Source organism: Labeo rohita, unplaced genomic scaffold, assembly GCF_022985175.1.
Source record: "Labeo rohita strain BAU-BD-2019 unplaced genomic scaffold, IGBB_LRoh.1.0 scaffold_1586, whole genome shotgun sequence".
Lineage (NCBI taxonomy): Eukaryota > Metazoa > Chordata > Actinopteri > Cypriniformes > Cyprinidae > Labeo > Labeo rohita.
In genome coordinates, this window is record NW_026127765.1 from 1 (window position 1) to 17229 (window position 17229).

At 38.3% G+C, this 17229-nt stretch overlaps 2 protein-coding genes and 2 pseudogenes across 2 annotated transcripts; all 4 read left to right on the plus strand.

The window, feature by feature from the left end:
- The first annotated feature begins 733 nt into the window (after nucleotides 1-733).
- LOC127158587 (odorant receptor 131-2-like) lies at nucleotides 734-1650 on the plus strand (annotated as a pseudogene).
- Nucleotides 1651-4462: 2812 nt separating this feature from the next.
- LOC127158588 (odorant receptor 131-2-like) lies at nucleotides 4463-5391 on the plus strand (annotated as a pseudogene).
- A 2599-nt stretch (nucleotides 5392-7990) lies between these two features.
- Nucleotides 7991-8917, plus strand: LOC127158589 (odorant receptor 131-2-like). Its single transcript, XM_051101664.1, has one exon. It carries the CDS (start codon nucleotides 7991-7993, stop codon nucleotides 8915-8917), a length of 927 nt encoding a protein of 308 aa, XP_050957621.1.
- Nucleotides 8918-15217: 6300 nt separating this feature from the next.
- LOC127158590 (odorant receptor 131-2-like) lies at nucleotides 15218-16144 on the plus strand. Its single transcript, XM_051101665.1, has one exon. It carries the CDS (start codon nucleotides 15218-15220, stop codon nucleotides 16142-16144), a length of 927 nt encoding a protein of 308 aa, XP_050957622.1.
- Nucleotides 16145-17229: the final 1085 nt, after the last annotated feature.

Below are 17229 nucleotides of genomic sequence, written 5' to 3' on the forward strand. Positions count from 1 at the left end.
AATTTAAAGTGTATTTCTGTATCATACTGATAAAATACAGCAGGTATAATGATAATATGTGGTATATAAAAGTGTACAGAGTGTATAAGTATTTGAAGACTATATTGTTGCAAAAGAACTATACAAAAGAAGGGAACAAAACTGTTTGTTAAATTACATGAAACATGATTTGTGAGGATGCTTTTGGTATGATATGAATGTCAATAAAGAGACGCTACTAAGCTGCGCCTGCGGAAAGACACTGAAGTTTCAATGTGTTTTTGTTTCTCCTGATAATTCAGGCATTTTTAATCTGCCTACGAGTTCCGCGTCCGGGACCCGTTACACAAAACTAAGAATTAGAATAATCATAAACGACGATCGGGTGCGGGTCGGGTGCGGTTATCTAAATCAGAGAAAAATACAGGTGCGGGTGGGTGGCGGGCGGATAATTTATTTGAAGCTGCGGGTTCGGGTGACGTTTGAGCTCATCCGCGGATCTCTAGTGCTCAAACCCGTCGGCTTTCAAGTAGCCTACTGGACAAGACTTTCGTGATAATGCATCCAGTCAGTGACATTTCCGTCAACTGTCTCTGGACTCGGACGGATTTGGGATATTTTCCGAGTCCGAAAGGCTTGAGTCCGAGTCAAGTCCGAGTAAAAATGCATCCGAGTCCGTGACAAGTCCGAGTCGCCTAAAAATTGTACTCGAGACCGGACTCGAGTCCGAGTACGAGTCCGAGTACCCCTACAGAATTGAACAAACGCAAAGACTTTTTTGGAGAGGCTGTTTTCAAAATCTTCATTGTGGTTTTATTTGGTATTATTATCAACTGTATCAACAGCTTGCTAGTTTATACTTTCTTCAAGAATCCTGTCTTCGCTCAGGAGCCCCGCTATATCCTCTACATGCAGCTGATCATCAATGACATGATTACACTGTCTGTCAGTGTGATTTTGTTTGTGTTTGTTTACTTATTGCCAAACATGAATGTTGCTATCTGCTGCATTTTCATCTTCATTGGAAGCAATGTCTACAGGAACACACCACTAAACCTGGCTGGCATGGCTATTGAGCGCTTTGTGGCCGTCTGCTATCCTCTACATCACGGACAAATATGCACCACTCGAAACACCAAAATCCTTATCGGCATCATCTGGCTGGTGAGAGCCGTGCCTGGCGTAGTGGACCTGCTTGTGGTCTTGGCTCTTCGTCCACTTTCCTTCTTTACCACTAGCCGGACATGCTTCCACTAAAGTGTGTTCGATTTTGAATACAATATAATAAGTCATGCTTTCTTTAACATCAGCTACATGTGCTTAGTGTGGGTGCTGCTCTTCTACACTTACTTCAAAGTGCTGTTTTCTGCTAAAGCAGCTGCTTCAGAACCAGCTCAAGCACAGAAGGCCAGGAAAACCGTTTTACTGCATGGAGTCCAGTTACTGCTCTGTACATTGTCCCTGTTCACAAGTGTCCTGGATGAGGCCTTAACGTCTCTCTTTCCTTACTACAGGTCTGAAATCTACTTTTGCACCTTCATTCTCACCAGCATTTTACCGCGTCTGCTGAGCCCACTCATATATGGCATGAGGGATCAAAAGTTTAAAAAATACATGAAGAGTTCACTGATGTGTGGCTCAGACAAGAGAGCCATTGCCCCTTCTGATTAGCAAAACTGTCATGTTCTGGCTCTTGACAATACTGAGAAGCTCAGTTTTACTCATACAATCAAAAATCTGTGATGTTCAATCTTCAACCCCTGTTTTTAAATTCTGTTTTGTATTTCAGCATAGACACGGACTTGATTCTAAAGTGAACCATGTTCAAACAGTGTTACTTGTATAAAATGTACAAATCATCAAAATGTAAAACTGCATTAAAAAAGATGATTCTCTTTCCATGAGTGAGCAGTGGCACTTCCAGGAAATGTTTAATGGAGTGGCCCTAGCACACTAACAATTTGGCACACTAAAACACACTAGTGTTGGTAAAAAGTTGGTAATCAGCAATTGTCATTTCAGATAACAACCCACTAACATGACTTCAGTTTATGCAACTTGTCAGGCTGATACAGTCAGATTAATTGACATTTTCAACTTCCTGCCATGAAACCAGTTAATGTAGATGTTCTCACAATAATAAAAGTTTATCTGAACACACACAAATGTTTGTTTACCTATGTAGCTTTGAACTGTAAAAATAAATTCATTGTTTCTAACCCACCCTAATTCCTGTGAATACATTTGTTGGTTAATGTTATTACATGGACTGTTGGACTAAAACAGGCTGTCTTTGCTGTCGCTCTCTCTATCATTCTGGGGACATTTGGTCCTCACACAAAAACACACACACACACACACACACACACAAGAAGATCCCCCCCAACTTGTTACACATATGACTGGCCTACAAAAATTGTTTATACATTTCTTGCTATACTGGATTCAATCTTTTCATCAGCTTGGTTTCTTTCCATTAGCACAGGTTGTGCATTTCTTTTTGAAACTGACCGAATGTAGGCCTCATTGATCTGAGCTTATGTACCTTCGTTTTTGGTACAATTATCCAGAAAGAATGTTTTTTTTTTTCAGTCAAAAACTGAGTGCACAAGTTCAGATCATTGACTATTCCGTTTCAAAAAGAAATACAAAACTGTGCTAAAAAACATTCAGCATGTTCACATAAAGAAACAACTGAAAACAATGCATATGGATACAAAACACTTTGGTGTTTTACTGCTTAAAAGTCGCCTTTTGTTTTGATTGTTTTTAGGTAACAAATATGGCAATGTCAACAGAGCTCTCACAAAAGCTATAGAAAAGAAATAGTTTTATTATATTAGAAAGTCTAAGGCTACACAAAGATTTCCAAGACATTAAAAGTTCCTAGAGACACAGCTGGCAGCCTTATTCCTTAAATTTAAATGTGTTGTACTAGAAAATCTTTGAGGGTGTTTTACAAAAAACCACAATATCATAAAATGTTTGATTAGAATCAAGTCCATATCTATGCTGAAATACAAAACAGAATTTTAAAAAAGTGGAAACCAAAGATTATCAGTGATCTGAAAGCTGTTTTAGGTGAACTAAAATGGGCCAAGATTGCAGTCGAGAGGTGACAGAAGCTTCTGAGCACTTCCAAGCAGAGTTTATCGGTAGTTCTAAAGAATAAAAGATTCTGCACCAAATTTGACTTTTGGGGTTGAATAATTTTGAACATAAATGTTTAGAGGCAGATTTTTTTTTTTCATTATTCATTAACTTACATTTTCAGAATTAGTTAAATGTGTACTAATAAATTTTCTAGTAGTTTACTGATGCCTTTGTTGCATGGTTTTCACAAATTTTGTTCTCTGCAGCAAAATGTCTTGCAGGTCAGTGGGGCTGAATAATTTTGATTGCAACTGTACCTAAGGATTGTTGCAGAACATGTACCACCTTCATGGCAATGGTGTTCCTTAAAGGAAGTGTCCTCTTTCAGCAGGGCAATACACCCTACCACACCGCAAAAAAAAAAAAAAAAAAATTAAACAAATAAAAAAATGTTTTAAAAAGTTTAGGAACAACAACATGACAAAGAGTTTAAGGTGCCTGGGCCTCCAAAATTTCCAGATCTCAATGTGAGCTTCTTTAAGAAGTTTTGGACAAGAGATCCGATCCATGGAGGCCCACGCAACTTGCAGGAATTACAGGATCTGCTGCTAATATTTTGGTGCCAGAGACCACAAGACGATCCTTTGGATTCCATGCCTCAGTGCATTAGAACTGTTTTGGCAGCACAAGGGGGAATTTACAGTACATGATATCAGGCAGGTGGTTTTAATGTTGTGGCTGATATATGTACGGTATACTGTATATAAATATATGTCTATAATTTAATTGAAATAAATATTTAATATTTACATTTTTATTTTTATTTTAAAATTCATAAATATTTAAAACTAAACTTATGCTTTTTAAATAGAAAAATAATACATCAGTGTTTTATTTTACAGTGGGCTTCTCAAGCTTATTTATAACATATTTCTGACCACATAAGAAATATAAAAAAACATACTTGTTTTTCACATGGTAGATCCTCAAATAAATGGTGAACTGTTTAATGTAAAAATAAAAACAAAACCAAATAAAAGGTCAATTTGTTTTTAACTTGAGTGTTGTTTGCTTCAACCTCATTGTTTTTCTGACTCTAGGGATTCAGTGACATTACAACAAGGCTCATGAGGATATGGCAACCTGAATAATGTCACCAAGACAGTATATAAAAGCTAGATCAAGAAACAAACAAAAAAACAGATCAGAGTTTGATATCTTTGATAGACAGATTTTAACTGTAAGCAGCTCACAAAAGTCTTTTTAGTCTACTGCAGCATGCAAGGCCTCCATTTTGCTTTGAATTCTTATCCTAATTATAAGCTTAATAACATTTAATTAACAGGACTTTGTGTTTTTTAAAAAGAAGAAGAAAAACAAACATTGTGAAATGAACATTTCAGGGCTTACTGACCGACAAGAATTTTTTGAGGAAACCTTATTCAAAAACTTCATTGTGGTTTTATTTGGTATTATTATCAACTGTGTCAACAGTTTGCTAGTTTATACTTTTTCAAGAATCCTGTCTTCGCTCAGGAACCTCGCTATATCCTCTACATGCAGCTGATCATCAATGACATGATTACACTGTCTCTCAGTGTGATTTTGTTTGTGTTTGTTTACTTATTGCCAAACATGACTGTTGGTGTCTGCTGCATTTTCATCTTCATTGGAAGCAATGTCTACAGGAACACACCACTAAACCTGGCCGGCATGGCTATTGAGCGCTTTGTGGCCGTCTGCTATCCTCTACATCATGGACAAATATGCACCACTCGAAACACCAAAATCCTTATCGGCATCATCTGGCTGGTGGGAGCCGTGCCTGGCATAGTGGACCTGCTTGTGGTCTTGGCTCTTCGCCCACTTTCCTTCTTTACCACTAGCCGGATATGCTTCCACCAAAGTGTGTTCGATTTTGAATACAATATAATAAGTCATGCTTTCTTTAACATTGGCTACATGTGCTTAGTGTGGGTGCTGCTCTTCTATACTTACTTCAAAGTGCTGTTTTCTGCTAAAGCAGCTGCTTCAGAACCAGCTCAAGCACAGAAGGCCAGGAAAACCATTTTACTGCATGGAGTCCAGTTACTGCTCTGTACATTGTCCCTGTTCACAAGTGTCCTGGATGAGGCCTTAACGTCTTTCTTTCCTTACTACAGGTCTGAAATCTACTTTTGCACCTTCATTCTCACCAGCATTTTACCGCGTCTGCTGAGCCCACTCATATATGGCATGAGGGATCAAAAGTTTAAAAAATACATGAAGAGTTCACTTATTTGTGGCTCAGACAAGAGAGCCATTGCCCCTTCTGATTAGCAAAACTGTCATGTTCTGGCTCTTGACAATACTGAGAAGCTCAGTTTTACTCACACAATCAAAAATCTGTAATGTTCAATCTTCAACCCCCGTTTTTAAATTCTGTTTTTTATTTCAGCATAGACATGGACTTGATTCTAAAGTGAACCATGTTCACAAGGTTACTTTGTATAAAATGTACAAATCATCAAAATGTAAAATTGCATTAAAATGTAAGATGATTCTCTTTCCATGAGTGAGCAGTGGCACCTCCAGGAAATGTTTAATGGGGTGGCTCTAGCACAGTAACAATTGTAAGTTGGCACACTAAAACACACTAGTGGAAAAAGTTGGTAATCAGCAATTGTCATTTCAGATAACAACCCACTAACATGACTTCAGTTTATGTAACTTGTCAGGCTGATACAGTCAGATTAATTGACATTTTCAACTTCTATGAAACCAGTTAATGTAGATGTTCTCACAATAATTAAGTTTATCTGAAGAAAACAAATGTACCTATGTAGCTTGAACTGTAAAAATAAATTCATTGTTTCCTGCCATTGTAATGCCTGTGAATACATTTGTTGGTTAATGTTATTACATGGACTATTGGACTAAAACTTGCTGTCTTTGCTCTCGCTCTCTCTCTCTCTCTCTCTCTCTCTCTCTCTCTCTCTCTCTCTCTCGCACATACACACGCACACACACACACACACACAAGAAGATCCCCCCCCAACTTGTTACACATATGACTGGCCTACAAAAATTGTTTATACATTTCTTGCTATATTGGATTCAATCTTTTCATCAGCTTGGTTTCTTTCCATTAGCACAGGTTGTGCATTTCTTTTTGGAACTGACCGAATATAGGCCTCATTGATCTGAGCTTATGTATCTTAGTTTTTGGTAAAATTATCCAGAAAGAATGCTTTTTTTCAGTCACAAACTTGAGGTTCAGTCAAAAACTGAGTGCACAAGTTCAGATCATTGACTATTACGTTCCAAAAAGAAATACAAAACTGTGCTAAAAAACATTCACCATGTTCACATAAGAAACAACTGAAAACAATGCACATGGATACAAAACACTTTGGTGTTTTACTGCTTAAAAGTCGCCTTTTGTTTTGATTGCTTTTAGGTAACAAATATGGCAACGTCAACAGAGCTCTCACAAAAGCTATAAAAAAGAAATAGTTTTATTATATTAGAAAATCTAAGGCTACACAAAGATTTCCAAGACATTAAAAGTTCCTAGAGACACAGCTGGCAGCCTTATTCCTTAGATTTAAATGTGTTGTACTAGAAAATCTTTGAGGGTGTTTTACAAAAAACCACAATATCACAAAATGTTTGATTAGAATCAAGTCCATGTCTATGCTGAAATACAAAACAGAATTTTAAAAAAGTGAAAACCAAAGATTATCAGTGATCTGGAAGCTGTTTTAGGTGAAGAATGGGCCAAGATTGCAGTAGAGAGGTGACAGAAGCTTCTGAGCACTTCCAAGCAGAGTTTATTTGTAGTTCTAAAGTTCTAAAGAATAAAAGATTCTGCACCAAATTTGACTTTTGGGGGTTGAATAATTTTGAACATAAACGTTTAGAGGCAGATTTTTTTTTCATTATTCATTAACTTACATTTTCAGAATTACTTAAATGTGTATTAATAAATTTTCTAATAGTTTACTGATGCCTTTGTTGCATGGTTTTCACAAATTTTGTTCTCTGCAGCAAAATGTCTTGCAGGTTAGTGGGGCTGAATAATTTTGATTGCAACTGTACCTAAGGATTGTTGCAGAACATGTACCACCTTCATGGCAATGGTGTTCCTTGATGGAAGTGGCCTCTTTCAGCAGGGCAATACACCCTACCACACCGCAAAAAAAAAAAAAAAGTTTAGGAACAACAACATGACAAAGTGTTTAAGGTGAATTTACAGCACATGATATCAGGCAGGTGATTTTAATGTTGTGGCTGATATATGTACGGTATACTGTATATAAATATATGTCTATAATTTAATTGAAATAAATATTTAATATTTACATTTTTATTTTTATTTTAAAATTCATAAATATTTAAAACTAAACTTACGCTTTTTAAATAGGAAAATAATACATCAGTGTTTTATGTTACAGTGGGCTTTTCAAGCTTATTTATAACATATTTCTGACCACATAAGAAATATAAAAAGACATACTTGTTTTTCACATGGTAGATCCTCAAATAAATGGTCAACTGTTTAATGTAAAAATAAAAACAAAACCAAATAAAAGGTCAATTTGTTTTTAACTTGAGTGTTGTTTGCTTCAACCTCATTGTTTTTCTGACTCTAGGGATTCAGTGACATTACAACAAGGCTCATGAGGATATGGCAACCCGAATAATGTCACCAAGACAGTATATAAAAGATAGATCAAGAAACAAAAAAAAAAAACAGATCAGAGTTTGATATCTTTGATAGACAGATTTTAACTGTAAGCAGCTCACAAAAGTCTTTTTAGTCTACTGCAGCATGCAATGCCTCCATTTTGCTTTGAATTCTTGTCCTAATTATAAGCTGAACGACATTTAACTAACAGGACTCTTCGTTTTTAAAAAAGCTACTGACGATTGTGAAATGAACATTTCAGAGTTTATCAACCGACAAGAATTTTTTGAGGAAGCCTTTTTCAAAAACTTCATTGTGGTCTTATTTGGTATAATTATCAGTTGTATCAACAGTTCCCTGGTTTATACTTTCTTCAAGAATCCTGTCTTAGCTCAGGAGCCCCGCTATATCCTCTACATGCAGCTGATCATCAATGACATCATTACATTATCTGTCAGTGTGATTTTGTTTATGTTTGTTTACTTACTGCCAAAAATAAATGTTGCTATCTGCTGCGTTTTCATCTTCATTGGAAGCAGTGTCTACAAGAACACACCACTAAACCTGGCCGGCATGGCTATTGAGCGCTTTGTGGCCGTCTGCTACCCTCTACATCATGCACGGATATGCACCGTACAAAATACCAAAATTCTGATCGGCATCATCTGGCTGGTGGGAGCCGTGCCTGCCGTGGTGGACCTGCTTGTGGTCATAATTCTTCGTCCACTCTCCTTTTTCACTTCTAGCCGCAAATGTTACCACCGGAATGTGTTTGATTTTGAATACAATATAATAAGTCATGCTGTCTTTAACATTGGCTACATGTGCTTAGTGTGGGTGCTGCTCTTCTACACTTACTTCAAAGTGCTGTTTTCTGCTAAAGCAGCTGCTTCAGAACCAGCTCAAGCACAGAAGGCCAGGAGAACCATTTTACTACATGGAGTCCAGTTACTGCTCTGTACATTGTCCCTGTTTACAGCTGTCCTGGATGGGGCCTTAACGTCTTTCTTTCCTTACTATAGGTCTATAATCTACTTTTGCACCTTCCTTCTCACCAGCATTTTACCACGTCTGTTGAGCCCACTCATATATGGCATGAGGGATCAAAAGTTTAAAAAATACATGAAGAGTTCACTTATGTGTGGCTACAAGAGAGCCATTGACCCTTCTGATTAGCAAAACTGTCATGTTCTGGCTCCTGACAAAGCTGAGAATCTTAGTTTGTATTTCAGCATAGGCATGGACTAGATTATAAAGTGAACAATGTTCAAGCAGTGTTACTTCATATAAAATCTACAAATCATCAAAATGTAAAATTATATTAAAATGTAAGACGATTCTCAAAATATTTCTTTCCATGTGTAAACAATGACACCAACACATTTTAAAATAGTGTGGCCAGAAGAATACAGTTAAAACTGTAAGGTGGCACACTTGAACATACATTGAGAAAAAAAAAAGTGGTGCAATTGTCATTTCAGAGACCTATTTGTACTTGATCTAATACATTACTATGACTTCAGTTTAACTTGTCAGGTTGATAAAGTCTATTAAGCTTATCGAAAAAAAAATGTAGTTTGAACTGTACAAAAATGCTCACTGTTTCCTATGATTGTAATTTCTGTGTACATACATCTATTGTATACTGTTTCTATACATGAAATGTTCTATGAAATGTCTATTTTGATTTCAAACCACATTTGATGCTTTAGCTCTGTGTAGTGAGAAGGCTAATATATATTTTGTATTAAATTATGATAATTAACCCTAATGTTGTGTTCTGACTCACACAGGGTATAACAGCGTGTAACAATGAACATAGGCCTCATTGATCTAAGCTTATGTATCTCCATTTTTGAATGAACATTGCCAAAATTATCCACAAATAATGTTTAAATCTGAATGTTTAAATTTCTAAATCTGAAGTGCATATGCTTAAATTAATAACCATTCAGTTCCAATACAAAACCTGTGCTAAAAAAGATTCAATAGATGCTCATATAGGATAACAACTGAAAACAATTCACACGGATACAAAACACATTGGTGTGAATGGCCTCTTATTCACAAAACAGAGAAGTAGCTAAAATTTCTCAAAGTTACTTCTGGGCATTGAGTAATGGAAGGAGGTTGTCTGGTTTGATGAATCACATTTACTTTTACATCAGGTGGATGGACAGGAGCGTGTGCATTGCTTACCTGGATAAGAGATGGCAGCAGATGCACTATGGGAAGAAGGCAGGCTGGCGGTGGAAGTATTATGGTCAGGAAAATGTTTTGTTGGGAAACTTTGTCATATATGTGGATGTAACTTACTGCAAAAAATTGTTCAGGAATGGTTTGAAGAACATGAAAAAGTGTTCAAGATGTTGCCTTGGCCTCCAAATTTCCCAGATCACAGTCCGACTGAGTATCCAAAGAATTGCTGAAGCAAAAAAACAAAACAGATCCACGGAGGCCCCACCTTGTAACTTGCAAGCCTTAAAGTGATAATTCACCCCAAAATGAAAATTTGCTGTTAATTTACTCACCCTTAAGACATTCAAGATTTATGTAAAACTATGTCAGCAGCTGACATTAAATTGAGAAATGTTAGGTTACTTGTGTAACCCCAGTTCTCTGAGAACAGAGCGAGGTATCTCACTATGGGAACGCTCCCAGGCATGATAGACTATAAAAGCACCAATTACACCACATCTGTCTGAAGGACGGCCCAATCACAGCTCGTTTAAGGAGCCCACCCCTCTCCCTATATATACAGCTGTGATCCCCAAAAATGGCACTCTAAGCATGCTCTTCCCCTGTGTTATGCGAGAAGGGACGCTTGGTGAGATACCTCGCTCTGTTCTCAGAGAATTGGGGTCACGCAAGTAACCTAACGTTCTCTTTCAAACAATCGCTCGGTATCTCACTATGGGAATGATATAGCCAACTCCCATAACGCATGCTTTCCGAAATCGCCGAACAGACTTGAAAAAGAAAGAAAACCTTTAGTTCTCCAAAGAGCCAACTTTAAGAACTGCATGAGCCAATGAAGGCGCAGTGACATCAAGACGGTAAAATCTCATAAATGTATGGGGTGAAGTCCAACTTGCCGCCGCACAAATATCTCCCACCGAAATCCCCTTCAACGGGGCCCATGAGGTAGAAATACCTTGTGTAGAATGGGACTTAAAGCCCTCTGGGGAATGAAGACCCATAGATGTATAGGCTAGTTCGATCGCCTCCACCATCCAATAAGACCGTTTTCAATGATAGGAGCTTAATATGAACACTCTCCAGAGGTTCAAACGGGGCCTGAGTTAAAGCATTTAAGACCATAGACAAATCCCATGATGGGACCAGTCACTTCAACACTGGTCTCAAACGCCTCACCCCTTTCATAAAACTGCATATAAGAGGGTGCCGGCCCACTGAAACTCCTTCGAAACTTACATGACAAGCCAAAATTGCAGCCAGGTAAACTTTAATGGTGGAGAACGCTCTCCCATTGTTCAGTAAGCTTTACAAAAAACAGAGAACCTCACTCACCGCTCACTGAAAAGGAATAACTCCCTTACGAGTGCACCAGTCCTCAAAGACCCACCATTTCAGATCACAAAGTGAGCGCGTTGATGGAGCTCTAGCACTCTGTATAGTATATATAACCTCCTTGGGGAGCCCAAGTGCATTTATATTCAACCCTTCACGGGCCAGCCCCAAAGACTGATTCATTCCGGATGGGGGTGAAAAATTTGCCCATCTGCTTGCAACAGCAGGTTCCGATGCAATGGGAGTTGCCAGGGCTCTCCCCAAAGGAGCTGGACAATCTCTGCCAGCCACAGCCTCCCTTGGCCAACGAGGGGCTATCAGAAGGAGAGATAATCCATTTTCTCTTACTCTGTCTAGGGTGGGAGAAACTAGACTCGGCTGTGGGAATGCGTATAACAACACTTTCAGCCACAGGTGTCCCAGCGCATCCACACCCAAGGGTGCATTTTCGTCTCTGAGAGAGAAATACAGTGGACATTTTTAATTTGCCCACAAAGCGAATAGATCTACAGCATCCCTGCCGTAAATTTCCCAGATATAATTCTTCACCTACGGGTGGAGTAGGCCCCTCGACAGGACATCTGCTCCAACATTCAGGACTCCCGGGACGTGCGTTGCGTGCAACGAACTGAAATGCGCAGTGCTCCAGACAATCAGCTTGCGCACTAGATTGTGCAGTTGCAGCGAAAGCTTTCCCCCTTGGCGATTAATATATGTCACCACTGTCGTGTTGTCTGTCCTGACTAGAACGTGAAAACCCTCCAAAAATGGGTGAAAATGCTTCAGGGCTAGAAAGACTGCCATTAACTCCAGCATGTTTATGTGAAGTCTGCGAAACTAAGGCGTCCAACAACTGCTTACCGATCTGCCCTGAAAAACAGCTCCCCATCCCGTTAGGGATGCGTCCGTTGTCACTACTTTTTCTCCTGTTCAGCAAGTGAAACTAGTAAACCATACCTGATATTTAAGTGTTTGCTGCTTCTTTCCATGGATTCAAGATAAAAAAAATATAGTCACAGAGCTTATTTTACTGAAATCAGTGAAGAATAACATTTGATGTTGGTACAGCGCTCTCAGAAGTTTGAAGAGACTCCAGTAAAAATCAGCATCTGCTGTGCAGGTATCAGATCACTAAAAAAAGAAAAACAAAAACATCTCTGAGCATGTTAATATCAGAAGAATCTGTATATAACGATCTTGTAGTCACAGATTCACGCATACTTTGTACTATGTAAAAAGGACATTTTATATCTGAGAAACAAATAATGGTTTAGCACCTTATAAAACTCTGTTTGGAAACAAAGTATTAATTAATAAACATGGTCTAGACATAGTTCGTAACATTCATCATGTTACAGTGTACACTCATATTACTTTTATGTCGTAATTTGTTTTATATTACATAGACCATGAAAACGTCATCGCGTCGTAAGAAATTTAGATACAATGCTACCTATCATTGTTGAAATGTTTCACTCGATTTCAAACATTTTAGCCAGGAATCATAGTTTAGGAAAAACCAAGCTAGTAAATGTGTTCAAGCTTATGTCAAAATAACACGTTAACTAATGCAAAAAAGACGCATTACTTACTCATCAGACTGATCTCTTCCTCTGGATCAGCCACGCGTGGCGTTGTGTTCTTCATCTAAGGTGAATTCTGTGTTATTTCTCTCAGCACGTCTTCTTTTTTCTTAAGGTAAATTCTGTTATTCCTCTCAGCGTGTCTTCTTCCAGAAACGAACTGTAGCCGAGATAAACTTGATGAATTGTCAAGCTTTGTTTACGATGATGGCGCCGCGCACGTGGCTATTTATCATATCAAAAGCAAAAGCAGCTTGTGGGCGTGATCGCATTAAAAATAATTAGCTCTGAGGGAAAAACTAGGCATCACGTTGGTTTCATACGGATTACTTTAGCACAGAATATTTGTTTTTGATAAGACTTGATTTATTTAAAAGTAGAGATATCAAGCTTTCTATAGATGTATCTCTTCTGTCTGGGTGCCGAGTATTCACTGAGTTTAGGTTCATTTTATTGACACATTTCTAAAAGCCGTTCGCGGAAACAGTAAAGACTGAGAAAGCACCCTGTTTATTTTCTTTAATTTAAAGAAGCACACAGTTCAGTTTTTATTGTGAGTGTGCACAAATAAAAGTATACACTTAATGGTTTCTAATGATGTATAACACTTATTTGTGTGACCAAAATCGACAGATATTTTTAGTGTCTTTTGCACTGATCTTAAAAAACGTGAGCTGATCACGCCGGCATGATCGTCGACCCCAGGGAGTTAAGATCTGTGATGTTGCAGATCTCTTCCCAAACCATCAGGTTTGGATTACCGGCGTCGAGCTGCATACCCAGCTCCTCCAGGAACTCGGCTTGATAGGCCATAAACAACAACTTGACGTTTAGTGCCCTCACCACTAGCGCCGAAGATTTATAAATCTTTTGGTACATGGAAGCAGTGAAACGTTCCATTTTCCCAGGGGGGGATGGGCTGACCGATGAGAGAGTGGTCAGCCTATTCGAATACAGGTGGTGGGCCACTGACTGCTCGACCGTGGGAGGGTTAGAAAGCCCAAGCCCCTCCATTTCACTCACATCAAGAGATGAGTAGCCCTTGACGGGCACGCGATGGGAAAAAGGTTTATCCCATGAGCACTTCATCTCTGCTATGCACGTCGGCAAAGCAGGGAGCTCTCGAAGAAGGTGAGCTAACATCTCCCTGTCTTCCTCTTCATCTCCTTTGATCTCGTCCCCCTCTGCCAGCAGCTGCTGGTCGAAAAGCAGTGTAAACTCAGAGGACTCCGAATCCATAATATCCCCCCATGAAAGAGGGGGGGTTTGAGCCCCTTTTGCTGAAAAAGGAACAGCGGAGAGAACCGGATCATCTTTGGAAGATGCAGCCACCCGAAGCCGCCATTCTAGAACCCTGGGCGGCATTACATGACAGTGCGAGCAGCTTTCTGTATCTGCCAATGCAACCTGGGCATGCTTGACACCCATGCATGCGATACACATCAGGTGTGAATCCCGGCCTGAGATCATGAAACCACATGCCTTTTTTATGATCTTGGGCCGCGGCCTCCAAATTTCCCAGATCTCAATGTCAGCTTCTTAAGGAAGTTTTGGACAACAGATCCCACGCAACTTGCAAGACTTAGAGGATCTGCTGCTAATATTTTGGTGCCAGAGACCACTGGACGCTCTGTTGGATTCCATGCCTCAAAGCATTAGAACTGTTTTGGCAGCACAAGGGGGATTTACAGTACATGATGTCAGGCAGGTGGTTTTAATGTTGTGGCTGATATATGTACAGTATACTGTATAATTTAATTGAAATAAATATTTAATATTTAAATCTTTATTTTTATTTTTTATAAATATTTAAAACTAAACTTAAGCTTTTTATATAGAAAAAAATGCATCAGTATTTTATGTTACAGTGGGCTTCTCAAGCTTATTTATAACATATTTCTGACCACATAAGAAATATAAAAAGACATACTTGTTTTTCACATGGTAGATCCATGTCATGGTAGATCCTCAAAAAAATGGTGAACTGTTTCATGTAAAAATAAAAACAAAACCAAATAAAAGGTCAATTTGTTTTTAACTTGAGTGTTGTTTGCTTCAACCTCATTGTTTTTCTGACTCTAGGGATTCAGTGACATTACAACAAGGCTCATAATGGCAACCCGAATAATACCACCAAGACAGTATATAAAAGACAGATAAAGAAACAAACAAAAAGAACAGATCAGAGTTTGATATCTTTGATGGAAATATTTTAACTGTAAGCAGCTCACAAAAGTCTTTTTAGTCTACTGCAGCATGCAATGCCTCCATTTTGCTTTGAATTCTTATCCTAATTATAAGATGAATAACATTTAATTAACAGGACTCTTAGTTATTTGAAAAAGTTACTGATGATTGTGAAATGAACATTTCAGAGTTTATCAACCGACAAGAATTTTTTGAGGAAACCTTTTTCAAAAACTTTATTGTGGTTTTATTTGGTATAATTATCAGTTGTATCAACAGTTCCCTGGTTTATACTTTCTTCAAGAATCCTGTCTTAGCTCAGGAGCCCCGCTATATCCTCTACATGCAGCTAATCATCAATGACATTATTACATTGTCTGTTTGTGTGGCTTTGTTTATGTTTGTTTACTTATTGCCAGACATGACTGTTGGTGTCTGCTGCATTTTCATCTTCATTGGAAGCAGTGTCTACAGGAACACACCACTAAACCTGGCCGGCATGGCTATTGAGCGCTTTGTGGCCGTCTGCTACCCTCTACATCATGCACGGATATGCACCGTACAAAATACCAAAATTCTGATCGGCATCATCTGGCTGGTGGGAGCCGTGCCTGCCGTGGTGGACCTGCTTGTGGTCTTAATTCTTCATCCACTCTCCTTTTTCACTTCTAGCCGCAAATGTTACCACCGGAATGTGTTTGATTTTGAATACAATATAATAAGTCATGCTGTCTTTAACATTGGTTACATGTGCTTAGTGTGGGTGCTGCTCTTCTACACTTACTTCAAAGTGCTGTTTTCTGCTAAAGCAGCTGCTTCAGAACCAGCTCAAGCACAGAAGGCCAGGAAAACCATTTTACTACATGGAGTCCAGTTACTGCTCTGTACATTGTCCCTGTTTACAGCTGTCCTAGATGGGGCATTAACGTCTTTCTTTCCTTACTACAGGTCTATAATCTACTTTTGCACCTTCCTTCTCACCAGCATTTTGCCACGTCTGTTGAGCCCACTCATATATGGCATGAGGGATCAAAAGTTTAAAAAATACATGAAGAGTTCACTTATGTGTGGCTACAAGAGAGCCATTGATCCTTCTGATTAGCAAAACTGTCATGTTCTGGCTCCTGACAAAGCTGAGAATCTCAGTTTCACCCACACAGTCAAAAAAATTGTAATGTTCAATCTGTAACCCCACCCTTTTTTTAAATTTGTTTTGTACTTCAGCATAGACATGGAATAGATTATAAAGTGTTCAAGCAGTGTTACCTCATATAAAATCTACAAATCATCAAATTGTAAAATGATATGAAATGTAAGATGATTCTCAAAATATTTCGTTCCAAGTATAAACAGTGACACCAATACATTTTTAAATGGTGTGGCCAGAGGAACACAGTAAAAACTGTAGGGTGGCACACTAAAACATACACTTGGAAAAAGTAGTAACCTGCAATTGTCATTTTAAAGACCTATTTGTACTTGATCTAATGCATTACCATGACTTCTATTTATGTAACTTGTCAGGTTGATACATTAAGATTGAATCATATTTTTAACTTACATGAAACCAGTTAATGTAGATGTTTTCACATAAAGCACATTATTAAGGTTATCAGAAAAAATGTAGTTGAATGTGTCCTATGATTGTAATTCCTGTGTACAAACATCTACTGTATACTGTTTCTATACATGAAATGTTCTATGAAATGTCTATTTTAAATTCAAACCACATTTGATGCTTTAGCTCTGTGTAGTGAGAATATTTTTGTATTAAATTATGATAATTAACCCTAATGTTGTGTTCTGACTCACACAGGGTAGAACAGCGTGCAACAATGAACACAGACCTCATTGATCTAAGCTTATGTACCTCCCTTATTGAATGAACAGTCCCAAAATTATCCACAAATAATTTTTTCCACTCTAAATCTAAAGGGCATATGCTCAAATGAATAACCATTCAGTTCCAATATAAAACCTGTGCTAAAAAACATTCAACAGATGCTCACATAGGAAAACAACTCAAAACAATGCACACAGAAACAAAACATTTTGTTGTGAATGGCCTCTTATTCACAAAACACAGAAGTAGCTAAAATTTACTTCTGGGCATTAAGTAATGGAAGGAAGCTGCCTGGTTTGATGAATCACATTTTCTTTTACATCAGGTGGACGGACAGGCGTGTG